The sequence below is a fragment of the Pipra filicauda genome, unplaced genomic scaffold, assembly GCF_003945595.2.
Source record: "Pipra filicauda isolate LSUMZ 115617 unplaced genomic scaffold, ASM394559v2 scaffold87_size3191425_pilon, whole genome shotgun sequence".
In the NCBI taxonomy this organism is placed as follows: domain Eukaryota; kingdom Metazoa; phylum Chordata; class Aves; order Passeriformes; family Pipridae; genus Pipra; species Pipra filicauda.
Genome location: NW_024105064.1, coordinates 1,335,619 through 1,358,176, shown reverse-complemented (window position 1 = coordinate 1,358,176; position 22,558 = coordinate 1,335,619). Strand labels below are relative to the sequence as shown.

The 22,558-nt window shown below is 57.1% G+C and overlaps 1 protein-coding gene across 10 annotated transcripts in view; it reads right to left on the bottom strand.

Annotated features, from left to right (window-relative positions):
* The window catches only part of AGRN (agrin), a 109,726-nt gene that overhangs the window by 30,590 nt on the left and 56,578 nt on the right, over positions 1–22,558 (bottom strand). For 9 of the 10 annotated variants that reach the window (XM_039390849.1, XM_039390852.1, XM_027728582.2 and 6 more), the window contains 5 exons: positions 9,553–9,768; positions 8,117–8,341; positions 6,041–6,265; positions 5,673–5,879; positions 509–730 (listed from right to left, as the gene is read on the bottom strand). In XM_039390849.1, the coding sequence (XP_039246783.1) occupies positions 509–730; positions 5,673–5,879; positions 6,041–6,265; positions 8,117–8,341; positions 9,553–9,768 (1,095 nt within the window). Of the gene's footprint in view, positions 1–508; positions 731–3,642; positions 5,645–5,672; positions 5,880–6,040; positions 6,266–8,116; positions 8,342–9,552; positions 9,769–22,558 lie in introns of those variants that run through there. The other variant, XM_039390854.1, reaches the window with a different exon arrangement.

Sequence of the window (22,558 nt, the reverse complement as noted above, 5' to 3'; positions counted from 1 at the left end):
TGCCAGAGCCCCAGGAGTGTTTGGACAACACTCTCAGGGACAGGGGGGGATTGTTGGGGTGTCCTGTGCAGGTCCAGGAGTTGGACTCTGGTCCTTGTGGCTCCCTTCCCAATGGGGATATTCCATGATTTGTGCTGTGTAAGGGTCTGAGTTGTATATACAGGGTGGGTTCTTATCAGGGAAGAGGATGAACCCTCCTTACTTCATCCTGTGCCTCCGACCCAGGTACCTTCTCCCCAGGGCACCCTGGGTGAGGCCTGCTGGGTGAGGGGAAAACCCACACCTGCCTCCCCCCAAGCTTTCCTTGGTGAGGAAGGCAGCGTTCAGGATGGACACCAGATTCTCTCCCACCACCTTCCTACTGAACCTGGAGACACACAGCCCCAAACCCCTCTCTCCCCATGGGCACATCTGTGCTTAACTCACTGCCTACTCCCCATAAGGAAAGAGAGGAAGAAGGGGGAAGAGGGAGAGGAGGAGAAGGAAGCCCCTTGAGCTCGTTTCTTACCACAGGGCCCCTTGTGCTTCACCCTGATGTCCCTCTTGAGGACGCAGGCCATGGAGTCCAGCTCGCAGGGGTTGCCGTAGGTGCGGTTGTCGGTGCCACACACGGGGTCGTAGCGGCCCTGGCACACCTGCTGGCACTCACACACGGGCTCCTGGTTCTTCACCACGCACGTGGCCCCAAAGGTGCACTCCACGCTCAGGCAGGGGCTGGGTGTGCCCAGGTCTGCAGAGGGGACACAGAAAGGGCGGCGGGCTCAGCCAGCTGAGCTCCCCCCCCCAGCTCCCCCCCGGGCACTGAGCACAGCCAGGCATGCCAGCAGCCCCAGCCACAGCACCCCCCCACCTGCCTCTCCCCCAAAAGCCACAGAGCTCCTGGCCTTGGCCCCAGCCCATCCCCTGCCCCCTCCATGCCACCCCGACATGCCCGGCTCAGCGTCATCCCCATGCTTGGCAGAGGTTAGGGATGGGAAGCAGGCACAAGATCTTCTCCCTGCACGCCACGAGAGGGACTCCTGCTTCATCTCCTCCACCCCATCCCCGTCCCAGGGACGTTCTGCCCCTAGGAAGTGAGATCAGCAGCACTCACAGAACCTTCAGTAGCCAAAAAGCTCACACAGGGATAGCTCCCTCCACTGAGATCCACGTCCTCGGGATGTCTGTCCCCTGAATAGCTCATCCTAAGCCCAGGAAGACCTGGCTGGAGAGGACACCTGCATTTGGCTCCACCACACCACCCATGTCTCTCCTCTCCCATCCCCTCCTTGTCCTTCCTCAGCCCAGGGAGCTGCTGTGGGGCAGGATGAGAAATGTCCTCCTTTCAGCCCAGTCCTTGGGCAGGTGGCTCCAGCAGAGCCCTGGGACTCCCAGGGGGTGGGCAAAGCCCCCTGGCAGGGGCTGCAGGCTGGGAAGCAGCATTCCCCTCTGCTCAGCCACGGCCAAGCAGGTGGCACCTTCCCCGTGGGGATGCTCAGGGGTGACAAGGTGAGCAGCCAGCACTGAGAGCAAAGAGCAAAGGCCGCGTCCAGATCCCTGGTACAGCTCTGGAAATGCTAGCAGGGAAAGCCCTGGGGTCCCTCCCAGGCAGGAATACCCCTCCAAGAATTGCCCCCACCATCCAGGAGCCAAGCCAGGCAGCTAAAAGGCAGGGGGGACAGACCCAGTCCTGCCCAGTGATGCTTCTCGTGCCTCCAGACAAAAGCCCCGAGGACCTGGGGCAAGGAAAGGACACGGATTTGATCCGTGCTCAACACTGACAAGGACACAGGACAAAACACAGGTGGGGAACACACAATGCAGCCAAGAGGAGATGGAGGCAACAGGCAGACACAGCACAGCCCCACCAACACCCGGCAGCGAGGCAGGCACAGAGGGGAGCGTGGTGGGAAAGGGCCCTCCGGAGCCTCTGGAGTGGCACTGGGCACCTCCCCTGCCAGGACCACAGAGCAAGAGCAAGGTTTGAGCCCTCAGGAGCCTGGCTGCATGCTGGCAGCCAGGGAGGAATGGCCCAGCACGGGCACAGGCACGCCCAGATCAGGGATCCTGCTCTTTGGGAAGCACCTACCAAGTCAAAACTTAGAGCTGAGGGTCTGCAAAGGAACAGGGGAGAGTGGGACAGTTCAGGCACAAAGCAACTGCTCCAAGCCAGCCTTTTCAGCTGTGTGCCCAACTTCCCTGCAGCTGAGGAGTGTGTGAGCAGTCCCCAGGGATAGGGAGCAGCAGAGCTCAGCCCTGTGGTGCTGCTCACATCAGCCTCTGCTTCCCTTTTGGAAACATCCGTCCCATAATCGTGTCCCCCAAGCACAGAGATAAAAGTCTGCATGGAGAAAGTGCCTCTGATGGACACAATCAGGAGAGAGGCATGAAGCAAATACATTCCCTCACCTGAAATCCAGACTCACGTTCCTGCCTTGGGGAGCAAAGGAGCAGCGAGTGGGAGCACGGGGAGGTGCCAGCCCTGATGGAGAACGGGGCCCTGACACTCCCTGCCCTTCTTAAGCAGGGAAACGGGCAGAGATGCAGCACATGAAGTTCCTTCACAGCCCAAATCCCAGGCTGTGAAATCTCACACGCAGCCCTGGGCACCTCCAGACGTCACTGGGAGTTTTGGCACCACTGTGGGTGGATGCAACGAGGACCTACTGAGCTGTGCTAGAATCAAGACCTGCTTTGATTCCTGGCCCTTCTCCATCTCGCAGACAGAGAAACCCAGGCACAGAGAAAGCAAAACGCTTTTTCTGCACCCTGGGAGACTCCAGGGCACGGTCCCTCACCTGCTGCCCAGCTTGGAAGTGTTGAAGACCAGGCTGGATGGGGCTTGGAGCAACCTGGTCTAGTGGAAGGTGTCCCTGCCCCTGGCAGGGAGTGGGACTGGAGGATATTCAAGATGTCTTCTGACCCAAACCATTCCATGCTTCTGTGCAGACACCTAACCAAGCCCCTGGGCACAGTGAGCAATCCTGCCAGCCCCAGCTGAGGATGCCCGTGGAGAAGAGGCTCTGAAGCTGCCTTGGAACCCATCACACCCCATCAACCCCTGCCTGTGACACCCAGCGGGCTCCGGCACCAGCTCCACAGGGAAATATTCCTAGGGAAGAACCACTTCTGAGCACAGAGAGCTCCTCAGTGCTTCCAAAAGGCACGTGGTACTTTGCTGGACACCAGAAAGGGAAGCTGTGATCCCTGCAGAGCCCCTGCCCAGGGGGTTGGCACAGACAAGCAGGACACACACCATGGAGAGCAAAGGGACAAGCACCGCAGTCCCAGGCAGGCAGAAACTCTGGGAAGGAGGAGGTGGGGAAGAAAGGGGGGTTAGTTGGGGGCAAAAGGAGAGGTAAGATCAACCAGGAGCAGTCCAGAGTGATGCAGCAGCCCAAGAGGGGCTTGCTAAGGAGTGGGGGGCTCACAGCACCCACCTCTGCTCCCACTCTCATTTGCCTCGAAGGGTCAAGCACCGGACAAGACCCCAGAGCACTGCCAGGCATTCCCATTCCAGCAGCGAGAGTTTGGGGCCAGGGATGGGAGCAAAAGCAGGGCAACCTCTCCATCCCGGGGGCTCTCAAGCAAAACTAGAGAGGTGGGGAGCAGTGAGAAGAGGCCAGGACTGTCACTGGCCACGGAGAAGGGGGGAGAGCCGACCTCCCAGCAGAGATGTCCGGGTAGGGAGCAGAGGGTGATGCGAGGACACAACTCCTTCCTCCACACAGGCAACACTGTAAAACACAAGACACAGACGAGAAAGGAAAGACAGAGAAAGAAGGAGGGAGAAAGAGGGGAGGGGGAGAGCAAAGAGAGGGAGGGAGGGGAAAAAAAAGATGCAACTACAGACACCTTCCTTCCCTCCACCTCCTGTCCACGTCGGCCTCATCCCATCCCTCCTTTCTCACCTGCACCGTCACGGTGCCAGAATAGAGAAAGATTAAAAACAAGGCTTTTTTGGACTGTTTTGTTTGGCTTTGCCTCCTTTGCTTGGCTGCTGGAAAAGACAGCAGAGAGCCCAGAGTCTATTAGACAGGTATGTGTGGGAGATCAAAACACTGCCCATTCTAACAGGCTCCTTCATTCCCTCCCTTTCCCACCTGCTCCTGCATTCTCCCAGCACCAAGGCATGGATGAACTCAGCAGCACTGAGCTCACAGAGGATGCTTTCCTAAGCTGATGGGGAGTGAAAAAGCTGCCCACACCTCATGGGGGCTGGTTACAGGACTGCCTGGAGCTGTCACACAGACTTTGGAATCCCAGGCTTTGGCAGACAGAGCCCCAGCTTTGATTGATTCCCCCAGATTATGACCTTTTTTTTGCTGCCATCCCACAAGGACGTGGTTCCTGAAAGCAGATGGGCACATCTGCTGTCCTCACCTGGAGGAAGAGAAGTTGGTGGGAAGCTAAAATAAAGTGAGATGGGGAGAGGAATGGCAGGTGCATCAGGACCACGTCCTGCTGTCTGCTGGCCTCCCTCCATGGAACACGGTGGGAATGATGCATGCCTGACAGCAGAGTCACAAGCAGCACCAGTTCCCTGCTCATCCTAGAAATTTGGGAAGCCTCAGCCTCTAAAGGAGGCACAGGGAAGGGTTTGTGGAGAGCCCAGGGCAGCAGGGCTGCAAATAACCACCCCCTGGCCCTGCTGCTGCAGGATCCCAGCCTTCCCTGTAGGGAAAACTTGGGGAACTGACTCCTAAATATTCACCCACCAGAAACACAGGCAAACAGACAATCCAAAACAACAGCTGTGATTGTATTGAGTGTGATTTTGGGAGCCTGACAAACGGTTTTCAAGCAGCTGGGTCTGGCAGCATTAAAAACCTACAGCAGGAGCACAAAGCCAACAAAACAGATCCGCAACATGGGGCCTAATTCCCAAGTACTTCAGGAGGTTTAATGCAGCTGATACCTTATAAAAACATCAGCTTAAAATATCAGGACACGGTTCCAGAGCTAGTAAAAACCAAATGGAGCTGAAAAGAACAGTCCTTCCAAACTCATACAAATCAATCCAGTGATTGCGTTTCAACACCTTTCATTTTCCGTGTGATAAATTTAAAACTGGACATTCCCAACATCCTGGGGACCCAAAGCCCCATCCTATCACATCCTCCTGAAAAAGATCCATTGGAAAGGTCAAAAGCTTCTCCTAGAGACAAGACAAAGACATGGTGAGATCTCCAGAGAGCAGGCACGCTGGGAAGAGTTCCTTATGGAGAGCACCTGGAGCTGAGAGAAGCAGGCAGGCATGGAAGGGGGAGAGCATGGAAGGAGCTTGGAGACTGGCACTACCCTGGGAGGAGGAATGAATGGCATGGGCTGCAGGGAGCTGCGTGGTGGTGGATGAGAGAAACCAGCTGGACGTCACGGACAACAAAAAGATCCTCCCCCGTGTTACTGAGCACATCAGACAGAGACGAGACCACGGGGGAACACATGCACACAACAACACAAGGACTGCTGGAAGGAGAAAGAACAGGGATACTGAGGGCTTGCTGGGACACGAGACCGAGGAGACCCTGTGGCTTGCTCGGTGGGCACCACCCACACTTACCTGCAGCTCCTCCCTGCACGGAAGGACGGGCACAAAGCCGCCGGCAAGGAGGGGACGACGCCGGGAGGGCACCGGCGCCCCGGCGGGTGGGGGTACCAGTATTCCCGAGGGCAGCCAGTGCCGTGCTTACCACAGGGTCCGCTGTGCTTGACGGGGATGGCAGCCTTCTGGTGGCACTCTGCTTTCTGGCGCTCGCAGTCGTTGCCGTAGGTGCGGCTGTCGCGGGCGCAGACGGGCCGGAAGGCGCCGTCGCAGGCGATGCGGTCGCAGGAGCAGCGCGCGGAGCCGCGGCGGTTCAGGCACACCCCGTTGAACTTGCACTCGTCCCTGCACTTGTCTGGGGGTTGGGGGAGAGCACGGCACAGCACGGCTCACATCTGCACCCCCAGGGATATAGAGGGGACAGGGGATGGCGGGGGAAGCGGGACGCGGCGGTCGCGCCAGAGCGGCGAGCGAGGAAGGTCGGGAGCACAGGGAGGGGCACGGAGAGGTACTTACCCTGCTGCTGGCACTGCCCTGAACGCACCTTCTGGATCTCCAGGCCCCGGATGGCCCCCGAGCGCCCCATCACGCACTCGTTGTCGTAGGTGACGCCGTCGTCCCCGCACACGGGCTCCCTCCGGGGCGGGCAGCCCTCGGGGCGCGGCAGCAGCTCCGCCCGCCGGGTGCGGGGGTTCACCCGGCACACGCGGTTCATGTCGTTTAGGACGCCTTTGCAGGGGTCTGTGTGCGGAGCAGGGAGTCAGGCCCCGCCATTCCCTGCCCGGGGAGGTGTTTCCCGGGCCGGGCTCCTTCCCTGGGCGGCCCCAGTCACTCGAGTGCCTTCCCCCCCGGCACTCGGTGTGTGCTCGGCTGGTCCCTCACACTGGGCTCTGCACCCACAGGACTCAGTTTTTACTGGGCTGCCCACACACCACAGGCACGTGCCCTTTCCAAAGGGAGCACTGATGGGATGAGCCCTGCCTTTTTGCCCAGCCTGAGCTGCCTTCACTCCCCTCTGTTTCTCTCCTGAGCCAGGCAAATCTCCAGAGTCCAAAGGTGGGCACCATGGGGTGCTTGGTACTGCCATCCCACTCCTTCCACACTCCCTCCCTCCCTGTCTCCCCAAAGTGCTGGAAGAGCCCTGAAAGCAGCCAGGGCCACAGGCTGCCAAGCCCCACAGCTCTAATCTAAGTTTAGGCTCTAATCTAAATTTAGGCTCTAATCTAAATTTAGGCTCTAATCTAAATTTAGGCTCTAATCTAAGCTTATCTGGATCCCCCTGTCTGATGAGCTGAGCTCACTTCAGCCACACCAAAGACACGAGCAAAACAGATACCTCCTGCCCACTAATCCCTGCTGGAGCCCTGGGATTTATCCCCTCCTTGCCAAGCAGGCACCTGGAGAGTGCTGATTCATTGTCTGCAGCTGCAGAAGCACCACGGGATGTTCCCAGCCTTTAATCCCACTAGTCTGAAATCCAGGCTGACAAGGGGAGGCAACAGTAAAACAAAGAGGGATGTCCCTTTTGGCCATCCCCACATCCCCATGGAGAAGGCTGGCCCAGGACAGGGTCACAGCTGAATTCTTTTGCTTTGCCCATTTTAGTGTGGAAATTAAGTGGTTGCCTGTCCCTGCTCTGCCCTACCTCCAGCACATCCTCAAGCCTTACAGCAACACCCACCAGAGTCCAGATAACCCCTTTTTTCCCCAGATTTTCAGGTTCTACAGCCCAGCTGCTCAGCCCAGACTGCCTGAGCTTCTGCTGGTGCCCAGCTGAGATCACGAGGTGCTCAAAAGAGGCCCAAAGCTCATTCTCTGCCCTAGAAACCTGGAGCACCCAACGTGACATCGCCTCCTTCGCACCTCCCGCTTGCACCCCTCTTGCCCCACTTGGAGCGGTGAAAGCACAATTCCAGCTCTTCCAGGTTTCCAGCCTGCCCCAACACACTCCCACGCTCCTCTCCCTGGGGTCAAACACTGGTCTGGCACGTGCCTTGGCTGATCTCTTGGTTTTCCTAATGAATACAGCTGCTTTTAATTACCCAGTGCCCACAGCCACCACGAGCCAGAGAGGAATCCACCCTCGGAGCTCGGGACTGTTTGTGCTCCGGGATCTGTGCCTGGCAGGATGCTTTAATTAGCAGGAGCTGCCTGGGATGCTGGTGAGCAGCAGGCTCCCTGCCAAAAGCACAGCCCGGGGACTGCGGTCAGGGGAACAGCAGGAGGGAAAGGAGGTGGCACAGATGTTGGAATTGCTCTCTAGGTCAGTGGGTCCCAAGCACAAACAATTGCTGCGGGGGAAGCACTGGCTTGCTCCGAGTTTCAGAAGCTGTCACGCGCAGACTGATCTTTTTCTCCCTAAACCGACCCGTTTCTGCCCAAACCAACATTTTTTGCTGTCCAAACTGACCTTTTTCTGCCCAGACTGACCTTTCTGAGCTGACAGCACCGGGAGCACAGCCACGTTTTCCTCCCCAACCCATCCCCTTTCCCACTGGTTTACCCTCAATATCCCTAACCCAGGTGGAAACATTTTTAAAACCCTTCACCCCCCAGCTATTCAAAGGCCCCAGGGAGGGGCAGAGGACTCACCACAGAGGCCATCAAACTTCTTGAAGACGTTCTCCTGCTTGTCACAGGCGTGCTTGTTGAGGTCGCACTCGCTGCGGTAGTCGCGGCCGTCGCTGCCGCACACGGGATTCTCGGGAACGCCGCTGCAGGAGGACGGACACACACACTTGGCCGACTGGCCATCGGTGGAGCGGACACAGGTGCTGCCAAAACTGCAGGTCACCTCTGCACAGGGGTCCTTGGAGCCTGTGGGAGAGAGCGGGGGGGGCACGGCACAGGCGTGAGCACGGCGAGGGCGCTCCCGCTCCGCGCTCCTTCCTCCCACGGGACAAATAACCCCGAAGTGTCCCGGTATCAGCCAGGCAGCCCTACCCCTCCAAGTGCCCAAAAACATGCACAGCACCAATAGATGTCCTCCCATCAGCTTCAGCCCAGCTGCTCCTGAGCAGAGCTCGTCCCCCCCGATGAGTGGTGACGCTTGCCCACGGAGACAGGCGGGATGGTAAGGCTGCAGGATCAGCCCCAGCCCCACAAAAGGGAGCTCCCTCCTCACCTGGCCCTTCTCCTTTCCTCTCTAAACCTCTGAGCCTCACTACTGCAGGCTCCCTTCCCTGCACAGGCTCTCTGAGAGCCTCTTGCTCCAGCCTTGAGGACCCTCAAGGCACCTCCTGCAAACCTTAATTAGAGAAAGAGCTCGAGGAGCAATTTCCTCACAGATGAGGAAGGGTCAAAATTTGCCAGCTTTTTTTTTTTGATTTTATTTTTTTTTTGCCTTTTTCCCCCCTTTATTTGTCACTTTATGATTATGATTTTAAATAAATCTCTCGGTGCTCTCTCCCCTGTGCCAAGAGCCCCAGCAGGAGGGCCGGGTGTGGATTTATTGCAGAGCCAGCACGCCGAGTGAGGGAAAGGTCAAGTTAATTTACTCAAGAGATGAGGAGACCGGGGGGTCTCATTTACACAGCTCCTTGCTCACAGCTGGTGAAGGCCAGGCTGGGGAAGGGCTTTTATCAGCCCACCCAGCCCCTGCATGAGCCAGCTCCCACTTCCAGCTGCGGCAGATGTGACCCACCCTGGGGAGGTGGGGTGGGGCAGCAGGTAGAGATGTCACCCCCCCCCCTTCCCTCAACAGCCTCTGGCCATCATTTCACCTTCTTACTCCACTCTGCTGATCACCAGGGCAGAGCTGGTGATCCCCTCAGTGTCCCCTCCCATCCTCCAGGACATCAGGGATGCCCAGGAGTGGGCTGTTCCTATGGGGCTGCCATGCACCCCCTGAACAGCCTTTGGCCATCACTTTGCCTTCTTATTACACTCTGCTGATCAGCTGGTGATTCCCTCCGTGTCCCTCCCCATCAGACACGTCCCCATCACCCAGGACCCCACCAGTGATGATGTCAGTGAGCTCAGGACAAGTGTCCCTGGACCCTCCACGAGGAGATCCTGTCCTCACTCACCACACGGTCCCTTGCTGATGACCTTGATCCTCCTCTGCTGGTTGCACTGAGCCTTCTCCAGCTCACACTCGTTGCTGTAGGTGGAGTAATCGGAGCCACAGACAGGGGCCACCACGACAGGACAGGCTGTTTTCTTGCAGACACAGGAGGCCTGGGAGGGGTCGCTGGAGCTCCTCTCACACACGGCCCCAAACCCACACAGCATCCCCCGGCACACTGCGGGCACAGACACGGAGAAAAGGGTGAGCCACGGCCCCTCTGCCCACAGGAGGGGTCCAGAGGGATGCACCCACCCGTGCCAGCCCCCTCCCTTCCCTGGCAGAGCAGCCCACACCATCCAGGCTCAGGACAGGGAGTGCTACAGCCCTCAAGGGTACCCAGACTTCCAGGAGGATGCTCCAGGCACAGCAAGGTCCTTTCCTGGCTTAGGGCAAGGATTTCACCACCTTGGCACGTTGCCTCTTCCTGCCTGCCAGGGGGTTAAGCTGGGTTCTTCTCCAGGGAGACCACGGGTGACACGTTTGGGGTGTGGGGGCACCCAGCCACAGTTCCAGAGCCACTCACCCCAAAGCCACGAGAACAAGGGTGTGCCCCACCAGGGCTGCTGTACCCTGGGCTCCCAACTCCTGCCTGTGCCCAGCAAAGACAGAGGCAAGCTCAGCACTTGATCCACAGAGCACAGAGGCCACGGGGAAGGGCAGCATGGAGCTGACTGAGCCCTGCTGCCCTTTGCGAGGCAGAGGATGTGCCAGGCACCTTCATCCCACGCGAGGGTAGGGAGGGAAAAGGCTGGGGTGCAGCACAGCCCAAAGGGAACTAAGACACCCGTGGTTTTGTCCTCTCTGTGCCCCTTCTGCTTATTGTCAGCATGAACTGGAGAAAGAAAGGTCTGTCCCCAGCCCTGCAGCCCAGCAGGGAGGTCAAGGGCAGCAGGGAGGTACCTCTGATCCCACTGCACAGAGGAGCATCCCCAGCACTCCAGGAAGCTCTGCCCAGGATCCCTCTGATCAAGCTGAGTCTTCCACAGCACAGCTGAAAGCATTTTCTGCTCACCAGCAAGGGAAAGGGAAGGCAGGGAACCAGAAGGAAACGTCCTCACCTGTCTCAGTGTGGGACAGATCATCCCACACACACACACTCTGCTTGATTTACTGCCGTGTATGCAAAGCAGCCACACCACAACTCCCAGGGAGATGCAGGAATCTCTTTATCACATCCACTAATCAGAGCAGCCAGCACAGGCCAGTTCAGCATCTGAATTGCTAATGTGGCAGGAGATGTCATCCTTCAGTGGGAGGGAGGGAGAGAGGGGGCAGATGTCTCCAAACCCAGGGGGCACAGGTGAGAGACAGAGAGAGCGGGAGATGCCAGAGCTTTGTGCCCCTTGGGTGTGCCACAGGCACAGCCTGACGCTCACAACATGCCCTGCTGGGCAGGTAAATGCCATAGAATCGTGGAATATCCTGAGCTGGGAAGGAGCCACAAGGATCAGAGTCCAACCCCTGGCCCTGCACAGACACCCCAACAATCCCACCCTGTCCCTCAGAGCGTTGTCCAAACACTTCTGGAGCTCTGGCAGCCTTGGTGCCCTGACCAAACCCTGGGGAGCCTGTTCAGTGCCCAACCACCCTCTGGGGGAAGAACCTTTCCCTGATACCCGACCTAACCCTGCACTGGCATCACCAGCACAGCACCCACCACCCCCGGGCACCCCTCACCTCCCCGTGCCCTCCCCCTCACGCAGCCCAACGTCAGAAATGGAGATTGACCTACATAATGAGAGAAAGAGAAATCATAAAAGGCAAAATAAAATGCTCAGCAGCGGCTCATTTACACTTCAATTCCCGGGCGTTTGGCTCCGGCTGCCTCGAGATTCCCGAGCTCACACGCGCGGCAACAATGCGCCACTACAGGCTAATATCGTGAAATAAAAAAGGAACTCTCTTCCTCTCCTGCCCAATATCTAAAGGCAATTCATCATTTTTATGAAGCTCTCTGGATAGTCTCTCCTGCACTTCCCACTGCTGCTCTTTCTCCCTTTTGATTTTTATTTTTTTTTTAAATGCAGATGAGCTGCGAGATTAGAGGGTGCAGGGGAGGCGTCCGAGTGGGAAAAGCAGGATTTATCCCGTTCCCTCCACCCCCAGGCACAGGTCCGTGGAGCAGGGATGTACCTGTGATGCACCTGCGGCTGAGGTGGAGCTGCCCTGGAGCTCAGAGGGATGGAAGGGAGCTGGGGTGTGCAGATGTGGGATGCAGAGCCAGGTGTGGGATGCAGAGCCAGGTGTGGGATGCAGAGACATAAGCAGGATGCAGAGCCAGCCTGGAGTTCAACCAGGTGCCTGCTCGAAGGTGATGGGGAGAGGTGCCCATCTGAAGCCACTAGATGGGAAACCAAGGTGGGAAGCACATCCAGGGTTTTAAAGCAGGTGGCAAAGACAACTCACTCCTTCCCTGAGCTCTTCTGTTCTTGCCTCAGAGTGTGGGAAAGGAGCCTCACACATCCAAGGCAGGGGCTGCCAGGTCTGGTCCCACCCAAGCTGGAGAAGTTTTTGGTAGGAGCCAGTTCAGAGCGGCACAAACCACCCCAAAAACCCCAATCCCAAGACCCTTGCTGCTGTTTTTGGCTGCATTTCCTTCCCACCTGGCTCGCACTGCCCAGGGAAGTGGAGCAATCACCATCCCTGGAAGTGCTCAGAAAATGTGTGGATGTGGCACTTGGGGACATGGCTGAGTGGTGAACACTGTGCTGGACTCAAAGACCTTGGAGAGCTTTTCCAACCTCATTGTTTCCATGTTTCTATAATTCTCTGCACCAACAGCACTTCTGCCTTTGGTCCCTGTGCTCCACAGTTTCCAGCCTGTGAACTGGGCAGGAAAAAAAAAAAGCTTTCAGCCCTGGACAGGACTTCAGAAGAAATGAAAACACTGCTCATGGCTTTGCCATGTCTTCTTCAAAGACACTTTTAAAATTGTTCTTTTAGATTTGGAGCCAAACTGGGTCCTGTCACCTTTTAAGTGATCCTCCCTCTAATTATTTCACCTGCATATTTTAAAGAATCTCTTCATCTGAAGTGATAAAAGCAATGGTAAACGACAGAAAGACCACCATGTATTATCAAGTTAATTGGGTCAAGTCACATAAAGAAAACTGCTATTTTATAAGTCTCAGTCTATCCTTACCCCCAGAACTGTATTTCACAAACACTTTTATTTCATAAACACTTCAGGAACATAATATGCCAACAAGTGAGCAAAAGAGACGATATAAAAGGTATTTATTTACCTCCTGTTCCACATCAGCTGAATGTTGTACCAGTGAGCTGTTACAGCCCCGGTGTTTGACAGACACCTTCCCACTCCCTGCCAACCAGCTCCAGCCCTGGGAGAGCAGGAATCACAGAGTCATGGAATGCTTTGAGTTGTAAGGGACCCTAAAGACCATCTCATTCCACCTCCTGCCACGGGCAGGGACACCTTCCACTAGCCCGGGTTGCTCCAAACCCCGTCCAACCTGGCCTTGGACACTTCCAAGGATGGGGAGTCCACAACCTCCCTGGGCAACCTGTGCCAGTGACTCACCACCTGCACAGAGAAGAATTCCTTCCTGATATCCAATCTAAATCTCTCCTCTTTCACTTTAAAACCTTTTGTCCTATCACTTGTTCAAGGCTGAGCTTCAAAACTGGAAAGGGCAGCGGGGCCGTGCAGGGAGGTGAGAGCACAGCTCTGGTTAAATCATCCCAGCGCTGCAGAGACAGGCCACAGCGAGGCATTTGGCAAACAATGACAGCAGCACTTGTCTGGAGCCAAAAAAAGCTCGGAGCTGACCTTTCCCAAACCTCCTGAGCCGCCAGAGATGAGGGAGAGAGGCAGCTCAGTGAGGTATCCATCCAGCACTCCAGCGAGCTGCAGGGAACAAAAGGGAAGGGCTCGGGCTCATTGTCACCACACTGAATTCCAGCCAAGCCTCTCCCTGGCTCTTAGCAGCACTGGAGCAGAAAGGGGATAATAAATAATAACAACAACAAGAAGAATAATAGAAATGAGTTTTCTAGAGAGGAAGGGGAAAGCAAAAAGGTGTCGTCACAAATTATTCACGTCCCCGCACTTCCCACCCCGGCTGAGCCAGCGGGATTCCACAGGCAGCTCCTCAGCCCCAGGCTGGGCCTGAAAAGGCTTTGGGAAGAGATCAAGGCTCGGGGAAAGACCTGCCTGGGTTCAGAGCCTCGGCTCCAAGTCAGGTGTGCTGTGCCCTGAGGCTCTGTGAGGATCTGCCTTCCAACCTGCAGTGACCTCCTGGTTCAGGGAACCAGCATAAAGGGATGCTAAGGAGGGCTCCCTGTCCTCTGGTTAATTTGGGAAGGTGAGGGGCACACCAGCCTCTCCTCTGAACAGTCCAGACAAGAGGAAGGACACTGCCACAGCCTGGAGAACAGGCCATCCAGTCCAGCTCCTGGCCCTGCACAGACACCCCAACAATTCCACGTTGTCCAAACGCTCCTGGAGCTCTGGCAGCCCTGGGGCCGTGCCCACTGCCCTGGGGAGCCTGTTCAGTGCCCAACCATCCTCTGGATATTTCCTAATATCCAACCTAACCCTCCTCTGGCACAGCTTTGTGCCACAAGCAAAGAAAAGGGGAAAGGAGGGAGGTGACAAGGAGCCTCTGGGAGCCCACCCGGGCCAAGAGCTGTTGGCAACATCAGAACCAAGCTGCTCCTGCACAAAGAAGAACAACTGCCCACAGCACCAGGTGTAATGACACCAGTCCCAAAGTGCCACCCCAGCCACGACACCTCCTCAGGCAGCCCCTAATTAGCAGCAGGGAGTGACTGGGATGCTTCATTACCAGGGAGGGCCCTGCCAAGGTGCAGCTCAGCATCTCCCCGAGCAGGTGGCTGGTGCTCCACGAGTGGCTGCCAGGGCAGATGGCACCAGCTCCACCTCCTCGTCTCCAACAGTGCCTGCAGATGCCCAAAACGGCTGGAAGGACAGCTGGGAACAGGATGGATCCACTGTGGCCAAGAGGAAGGGCAGAGCCACCCTGAGAGTGGCCACGAGCCACCCACGGCTCTGCTCTGCAGAGGGAGGTGGGAGTTGGTGTGGGGATGCGGGAGTGGAACAGTGTGGGGATGCAGGAGATGAAGCAGTTTAGGGATGCAGGAGCTGGGTTGCTGTGGGGATGTGGGAGTTGGTAGGGGATGCAGGAACTGGGTTGCTGTGGGGATGCAGGCAGGGAGGAGGATGATTGCACTGTGCTCTCCCCTTCGGTCCCTGCATCCAAAACCACAGCAGCCAAGGATTCAAGGTGCACGTTGCCCTCCCCAGCCTGCACCCAGCACCCTCCACTCCTCTCCCACCTGCCAGCTCTGGCCACGCTGCCATTTACACCAGGTGCTCCTAAAGAGCTCCTGGACCAGCTTCTCAATCCATCCCCATCCCAGCCTTCTTCCAAGCCTCCTTGGATCGGGGCAGGGAGGATGGAGAGCAGCCTCTGCTTGCAGCTTCAGAGCTTCCAGCCTCAACTCCCCATCCCTTGATTCCCCTGCTTCCAAAACCTGCAGACGATAATCCCCAGCCCCCCAAAGTCAGCAGGTAAGTAGCTCAGTTTAAGTAGGGATTAATAACAAGCTGGCTTCGAGTGCTCTGAGATCTTGAGGTGAGGAGCTGTAGCTAATAAGCCCCAAGCATTCACATTAAAATGTTTCTCCAGCTTAATAACAATAATCATAAATGTAATGTTAGAAGTGCTCTTTTCCAGTGTAGAGAAAAGAAGCTCCTGGACAGCTTGCTGATTGCTTACAGCACCCTGCCAGCTCCTCTGCAGCGCCTGTGCCACATCCCTGGCAGTGCCCAGACAACCAGAGCAGCCCTAGAGAGGGGCTCTGGTGGGCACACAGTTGGTGGGCACACTGTTCCTCCCCCTCGGACCAAAGCTTTTTCCTGAGCAGGGATCTCGCTGAGGGATGAGGGAGATGAGGAGGGCCCTGAACAGCCACGGAGGAGGGGGATGTTGGGAAAACAGGCAGGCAATTCCTGCCTGCTGAAGGCAGAACATTTGCCAGCCTGGACCCGCTCCAGATCCCGGGGGAGCCCGTCCCTTCTCCGAACGGGCCGAGAAAAACAATCAGAGAAGCACAGTTGGAAACTTAATTACAGCTCGTGGGTAGGAGACAGGGAGAGTGGGATGTGCCTGCTTGCATGGCTTAAAGTGTCACCAGTGAGAGGAGAGAGGCAGGAGAAGGGGAAGGCTCCCAAGGCATGACAGCCACACTGCCGTGCTCCAGACACAGCCACAAATCCCTGCAGCCAGGGGTGCAGGAAGGACATGGAGAGAGACACATGTCCCTGGAGCACACCGGGAAGGTCAGGGCAACCTGCACCTCTGGGACCTGCTGAGGGCTGAACTGCTGGCACTGGGAATTCGCAGGAAGAGCCGGAATTGGAGAATTCGCCGCCTGTGACAAATGTGCCTTTTAATCTCATGCCATTATATGGATTAAAACCTCTCCCCGTTTGGAAAACGGTGGGTGCTCCCCTGCTGAAGCCATTTAAAGCGTTCTGGGCCGGGAATACAAAGCAGGGAGCAGCCCCTGACGGCAGAGGGGATGCTCAGACTCAGCTTCCCATCAGTGCCGGGCGCTGCCCCTCTGCCCTCACCTCCCACCCCTCCCCACTGCCCCCCAGGGATGGGGAGGGCACTGAAGGGCTTCCCTGTGCCAAAAGGGCAGCGGGGAACGCCAGACCCCCGGGATGGAGTGTCAGGATGGCGAGGGCCGGCATTAATTCTGCATGAGCGCGAGGTGCCCGTTGCCATGGAGAGGGTTCGGCTGCCGCTGCAGCCCCCGTGCACGGCGGCTCCTCCGCCCGAGCCCACCCTCCCTGCCATCAATATTAATTGCATCAGCCAGGCCTTGCTCGGTGAGGGAGAAGGAGCTGCCTGCCCTGCCCCGAGGGCTGGGAGGGCAGGAAGGGTGGCAGAGCGTCCACCCCGCCCTCCAAAATCACCCCCAGCCCTCGCAGGGCAGAAAGGCAGAGCCCTCAGACCGTGTGGCAGCAACACCACACTGGCACCACACCCAGGCACTTCTGCTCACAGCCCTGCCCCTGGCACGGCCAGAGCAGCGTCAGGGACGTGCTGGCCCCGAGTCCTCAAGCCCTGGTTTTGCCCATCTTCACCCACTTGGTGCCCTGTCCCTGCTACGACACGGGACAGGGACTTCATGCGGACCTGCAGAGTTCACCTCACCAGCAGGTGAGGGGCAAATCAGGCCAGAGGGCACCCAAGGGATGGGGAGGCAGCAATGCTCCCTCCCTCAGCAGGACTGGGCACATCACAAAGTCACAGAATGGTGTTTAAGGTCCCTTCCAACCCAAACTATCCCGTTCCAGCCCCCTGCCATGGGCAGGGACATGTTCCACTATCCCAGGTTGCTCCAAGCCCCATCCAACCTGGCCTTGGACACTTCCAGGGATGGGGCAGCTACGGCTTCTCTGTGCCAGGCCCTCCCCACCCTCACAGGGAAGAATTTCATCTTAATATCCGATCTAAACCTCCTCTCTGTCAGTCTGAAGCCATTCCCCCTTCTCCTGGCATTTCAGGCCCTTTAAACAGCCTCTCCCCATCCTTCTTGTAGCTCCTTCAGGTCCTGGAAGGCCACAATCAGGTCTCCCCAAAGCCTTCTCTTCTCCAGGCTGAACAATCCCAATTCTCCCAGCCTTCCCTCAAAGCAGAGCTGCTCCATCCCTCTAATCAACTTGGTGGCCCCCTCTGGACTCGCTCCAACAACTCCATGTCCTTCCTATTTCCAGTTTAGCCACGGCACTGAGCCACACTGTAGTGGGTCCCCAAAGCTTCAAGAACCTCTCTGGAATAAGTCCCCAAAACCACCTCAAGTCTTCCAGGTTCTAAGGATGGAAGGTCCTCAAGGAACTGAGAGGATGAGAGGCATCCACTGCCCAGTTTGGGAGCCTCTGGGACACTCTCAGCTCTCCCAAGGATCCTGCTTGCGCAGCTCTGCACGTGACAGAGACCCCAAGGAAACCAAGGACCAGCACCAAAACACACCCTGTGCTCCTGTGTCACATGGGGGAGACAGCAAGGGGAAGCCCAGAAACGTGGTGGGCAGCAGCTACAACCTGCTCAAAAAAAACCAAAATAAAATCTTTGTTGCCAAAAGCCCCCAGATGTGGAACACACCCTGTGAACAGGAGAACTGCATCTCATCCCCACGCAGTCCAAGGCAGACAAAGGAGGAGCAGGAGGCAAAGTGACCACACAGTCTATAAATTGGGAGCCAGGAGGGGTGGGCAGCAAGGAAAAAGGCTGATCAGTGGAAAGATCTGAAAGGCAATTCATGTGCAGCAGGCAGGGAGATGGGAGAGAGCACGGGGAAGGAGAAGGGAGGAGTTGGAAGCATCCTCGTGTTCTGGGGTCTAAAACCATCAAATTCACTCTTGCAAACCAAACATCATCTAAAAAGGCTCTCATTAATCTGTCAGGAGCCCCTGTGAGAGCAGCTCTGGGCAGACTGTCACGGCTCCCAGTCACTGCAGGATTCATCAGCCCCCACTGGGCACAGGGACAGTTTGGATACACGCTCCACACGGGATGTGAGCCAGCAGCCAGCCCTGTCAGCAGGGTCCTGCTGCCCTCCCTGCACACCCCAGCACACACAGACCCCCAAAACCCACCACGGAGCACGAGCCAAGAGCGGGGACCTGCCCACGCAGGGAGGGAGGGAGGGAGGGAGGCGAGGGAAAAAAAATACCTGGGAGGTTTTAACCTGCTCCCACCTGCCTGCTGTGCAAAGCAGTGTTTACAATCTGGGGAGATTAGAGAGCCTGGAGAGGGAAGGGGGGCTGCAGCAGCCCCTAGATGCCTGGGGGGAACCACAGCTCCTCCCCAGGTGCAGCAGGTCCAACACCAGCACTCGGCAAAGCCACCACACCGTCCTTGGCCAACCTTTTCCAGGCCCTGCCAGTGCCCTGCAAGGTCCTCTGGGGCTCTGTGCAGGGAGATTTCTTGTCCCCTGGGTGCCTCAGCCAGCTTTGTGCCCCCTGATGTCCTCTCCCTCTCTCTGTGCTTCACACAAAGCATTAAACAGAGCAGCTGCATCCCAGAAGGATAGCCCTGGGAGATGTGAGGCAGAGAGCGAGGCAAGCCTGGGATCTAACCTTAGCAAGGGCCCAATCCAGGGAAAAACAGGTCCACCTTAGCAGTCCTCCCATCTACTCCTCCTCTCCCACTTAAACCACGTAACATGAAAGTGCACAAATTGATCCCCAGGAGAAAGCTCAAACCTCGCTGTGAATGGAGAAGAAAATGCTCTCAGGAGATCAAAAGTGGTGTCTAACAACTGCTGCACCCCCTCTCCCCCCCTGCTTTTGGAGAGCTATGTTTAGCACCTCTCCTCTCCCCAGAGCAACCTGCCTGGATTTGTTCCCCACTGTGCTGTGGAGCTCAGGGGGGGGCAAATCCAGGCAGGGAAAGCCGGGCTGGGATAAGGGATAAGTGCACAGGGATGAGGCTCCACGAGCAGCCTCCATTCCTGGCTCCTGAGATGTCCCCTCACTGCCATAGGGTGTGAGCACGAGCAGGAAACAAGGAAGGGGAAGCCAAAAATGTGATGGAACCAAGGTGACTTCACTGCTGGGCCCTCCCAGGGGGTGGGTGGCTTCACTCTGGAGGCATGGATTGCCCGGGATGCTGGAAGGGGAGCACCCTGCATCACCCCCCTGACAGGAGGTCATCGTTCAGTGGGGCCTTAGAGGAGGAGGAGTAGGCACTGTGTAATTAAAAGTGAGCAGCTGCTCACAAAATGAGCAGCCAGGTACGAAAAAATTTCACCTTGTGCGGAGAGAGGGAGTGATTTTTTTCCCCCCCCCGTGCTGTGATGTGTGACAGACTCCCCGCCACGCTCCGACGCTCCCAATCCCTCCTCGCTCAGCCCCGCCCCAGCCACCCACCAGCTGGCACAGCCAGAGGGGCAGGAACGCCACCAGCACTCAGGGCTGGAGCCAGGAATGGTCGGGACCTGCCTGTCTCCCTCGGGATGGGCATCCCGAGGTGCTGGGCAGGGCGTGCAAACCCTTCCCTGCTCCCCGCGACGCTCCCGCCCGTGTGGGGGAGAGCAGGGGGTGGGAAAAGCATGGATACAAAAGGAAGAGAGCACTGGGGGGGGGGTCAGCAAACACGAGGGGGTGCAAAAGGCACCTGTGGGCAGCCAAAAAAGAGCCGGATCTGCTGCACCTTCCCACTGCACTCCCCGGGATCGGCCCCACCACAAAGCCGGCGCTGGGAATTCATTCCGTGGCATCCAAGTTTTCTGTTGGCTTGTGGCACCAGAGAAACAGGCTGGGAGCAGCAGCCAAAGCCAGCAGGATATTCCAGCACCACGGCACACAAAGGGAACGAGATTGAAGAGAGCCTGGGCTTTATTTTAGGTTCTATTTTCATGCCTCTTCTCCCAGGGCAGCCAAGCCCCCCCCTCCCCATCCCCACTGAGCAGGCACAGAGCTGCCCAGAGCCACCTGGGCAAAAGTGAGACACCAAAGGCCCCCAAGGCTGTCTCCCTGTATTTTCTCCCTGTATTTTCAGCAGCAGGAGGTGGTTATGGACAGCACAAATGTGTCCTGAGGTGGGACCCAGCCCCAGCCCTCAGCACACATGGAATCACGGAATGGTCTGGGTGGGGAGGGATCTTAACACCCATCTCATTCCACCCCCTACCACGGGCAGGGACACCTTCCACCAGACCAGGCTGCTCCAGCCTGGCCTTGGACAATTCCAGGGGTGGGGAGGGCATGGCAGGGAAGGGGAAGGAAGCACCTTACATGACTTGTAAGCCCAAGGCAATTCTTCCCCCAGCAGCAGGAAAAGGGTGGCAAGAAGAGAAGGATAACAAGGATCTGACTCCAAGAGCCTGGCACTTCATCCTATGGATGCCCCCCCACCCCTGAGCAGCCAGCCCAGCTCTCAGCAGGTCTCAGAGAGGGTTTCTTGTTCTCCCTGCCCTCCCCAGAGCAAACCTGCCCAGCAGTCCTGCCTCCCAACCACCGAGGGACGCTGCACACAAACAGAAAGCCAAGAACAGGGAGAGGCGAGGAGGAACCCTCCAAATCCTCCCCCACCGTTTCCTTTCCCCCCTCAGGGGACTTGGGCAAGGCAGAGCCCACCCTGCCTGCCCCCTGCCCACACCTGCCAGCCCCCTCCTGCTGCCCTGGGGGGTGGCAGCTGAGCCAACATCCGCCCCCTCTCCCGCTCCCTGCGCAGATGCTCCAGCAGGGAGGGAGGAGAGGAATTATCCAGCTTGGGCGCCCCAGGCCAGTCCCTGAGCTGGGGACAAGGCAGCAGCTTTCATGGAGCACTGCAGCTAAGTCAGCCAGGCTTCAAGACTCTATCCAGCCTAATAATCCCCTGCCCAGGCACGGGAATGCCAGAGGCACTGGAGATTTGGGAGAAAGCAGCGAGTTAACAGCGTTAATGGCCTTGTTTCCAAACGAAGCAGAGACCACTCTATAAATCAATGTGTGGCTGACGGGTTTTCTGCTGTAGAAATTGGAATTGCAAGAGAAGGAAGAGGTAAACAGCACACAAATCAGAGAAGCACACATGGAATAACCCGAGTTGGAAGGGACCCACAAGGATCATGGAGTCCAACGGGACACCCCAGCAACCCCACCACGTGTCTGAGGGTGTTGTCCAAACACTCCTTGAGCTCTGGCAGCCTTGGGGCCGTGATCACTGCCCTGAGGAGCCTGTTCCAGTGCCTGGGGTGAAGAACCTAATCCTAATATCCAAGCTAAACTTCCCCTGGCACAGCTAATGCTAATTAGAGACACCTCCCTGCTGGCTGGCAAAGTTTGTCACCTCCAGCACCACTGGAGCACCAGGGCAGCGACAGAGACTTGACAGAAGAGATGCCCAAGGTGTAGAAAGCCACTTCCTTCACCCAAAAACTGAGCTCTGACTTTGCCAGGACAGACAGTGGTTCTGTCCAGCTTTGCAGCACCGTTAAGAAGGGGAAAGGACCACAGCAAACCTCCCCAGCAGCAGGGTTGGCAGGCAGAAATCCCAACCTGTGGATCCTCAGCTGGCACAGACCAGCCAGTCCCTCCAGCACAGCAGAACCAGCAAGAACCAGCCCCTTCACCCCAAGAGGGACCCTCTTCCCATGCCCCCTGTGCCCCCAAAAACACCTCCCAACAGCCACACGAGGCATTTACCCCACACAGAGACTTGCAACGGAGGTGCCTCGTCTGGCAGCCTCCCAAGGGTGGTAGTTTTCCATCTCCTGTGGGGGACCAGGGATCTTCTGGAGTATGGCATCTGGATGGGCTGGGCTGTTAATATTTTGGAGCCCTGAGCTAGGAGTTCCACCTACGTGAGTTTTTATTTTGGCTTTAGATGTCTCCTCTGGTCCAATTATAGATTAATCACATTTTATCTCGCATCCGTTTCTCCCCCCCCCGCCTCCTTCCCCGCCCCCAACCAGAGAAGGCAAGAAAAAAGCAACAAACAGGTTATTAATTGGCTGCTGTTTTCTGCTGGGCTCTTATCTCTGCACGTGAAGCTGGGGAGGCTGGGGAAGGTGGCTCAAGAGCCTGCCAGGAAATGCAGGGCATTTTAAGCCTGATTTTTCTGAGGAAACAAAGCTCCTGTGATGACATTATCTTAGCCTGGGCTTGCCTGCCTGCATCCAACAGCCTTTAAAGCCTCTGGCTGATAACAGCCTGGCCTCAAAAAAACCCACAAAGTTCCTCCAGGTCTGTGAAATCAGAAGGTTTTAGCAAGCCCTGAGCAATGATGTGAGGTGCTGGTGAGAACACAGCTCATGAGACACCAGGAATCCATAGGGGAGAGGCAATCTACAGGCAAGGATCACAGATCCAGGGAAAATTCAAGTCCCAGGTGCTGTCCCACCTCCTCTGCCTGGGAAGGACCCTTTCCAGCCCTTCCCCTCTTCCACCACAGCCACCCAGGAAACCCTCTGCAGGAAAAGGG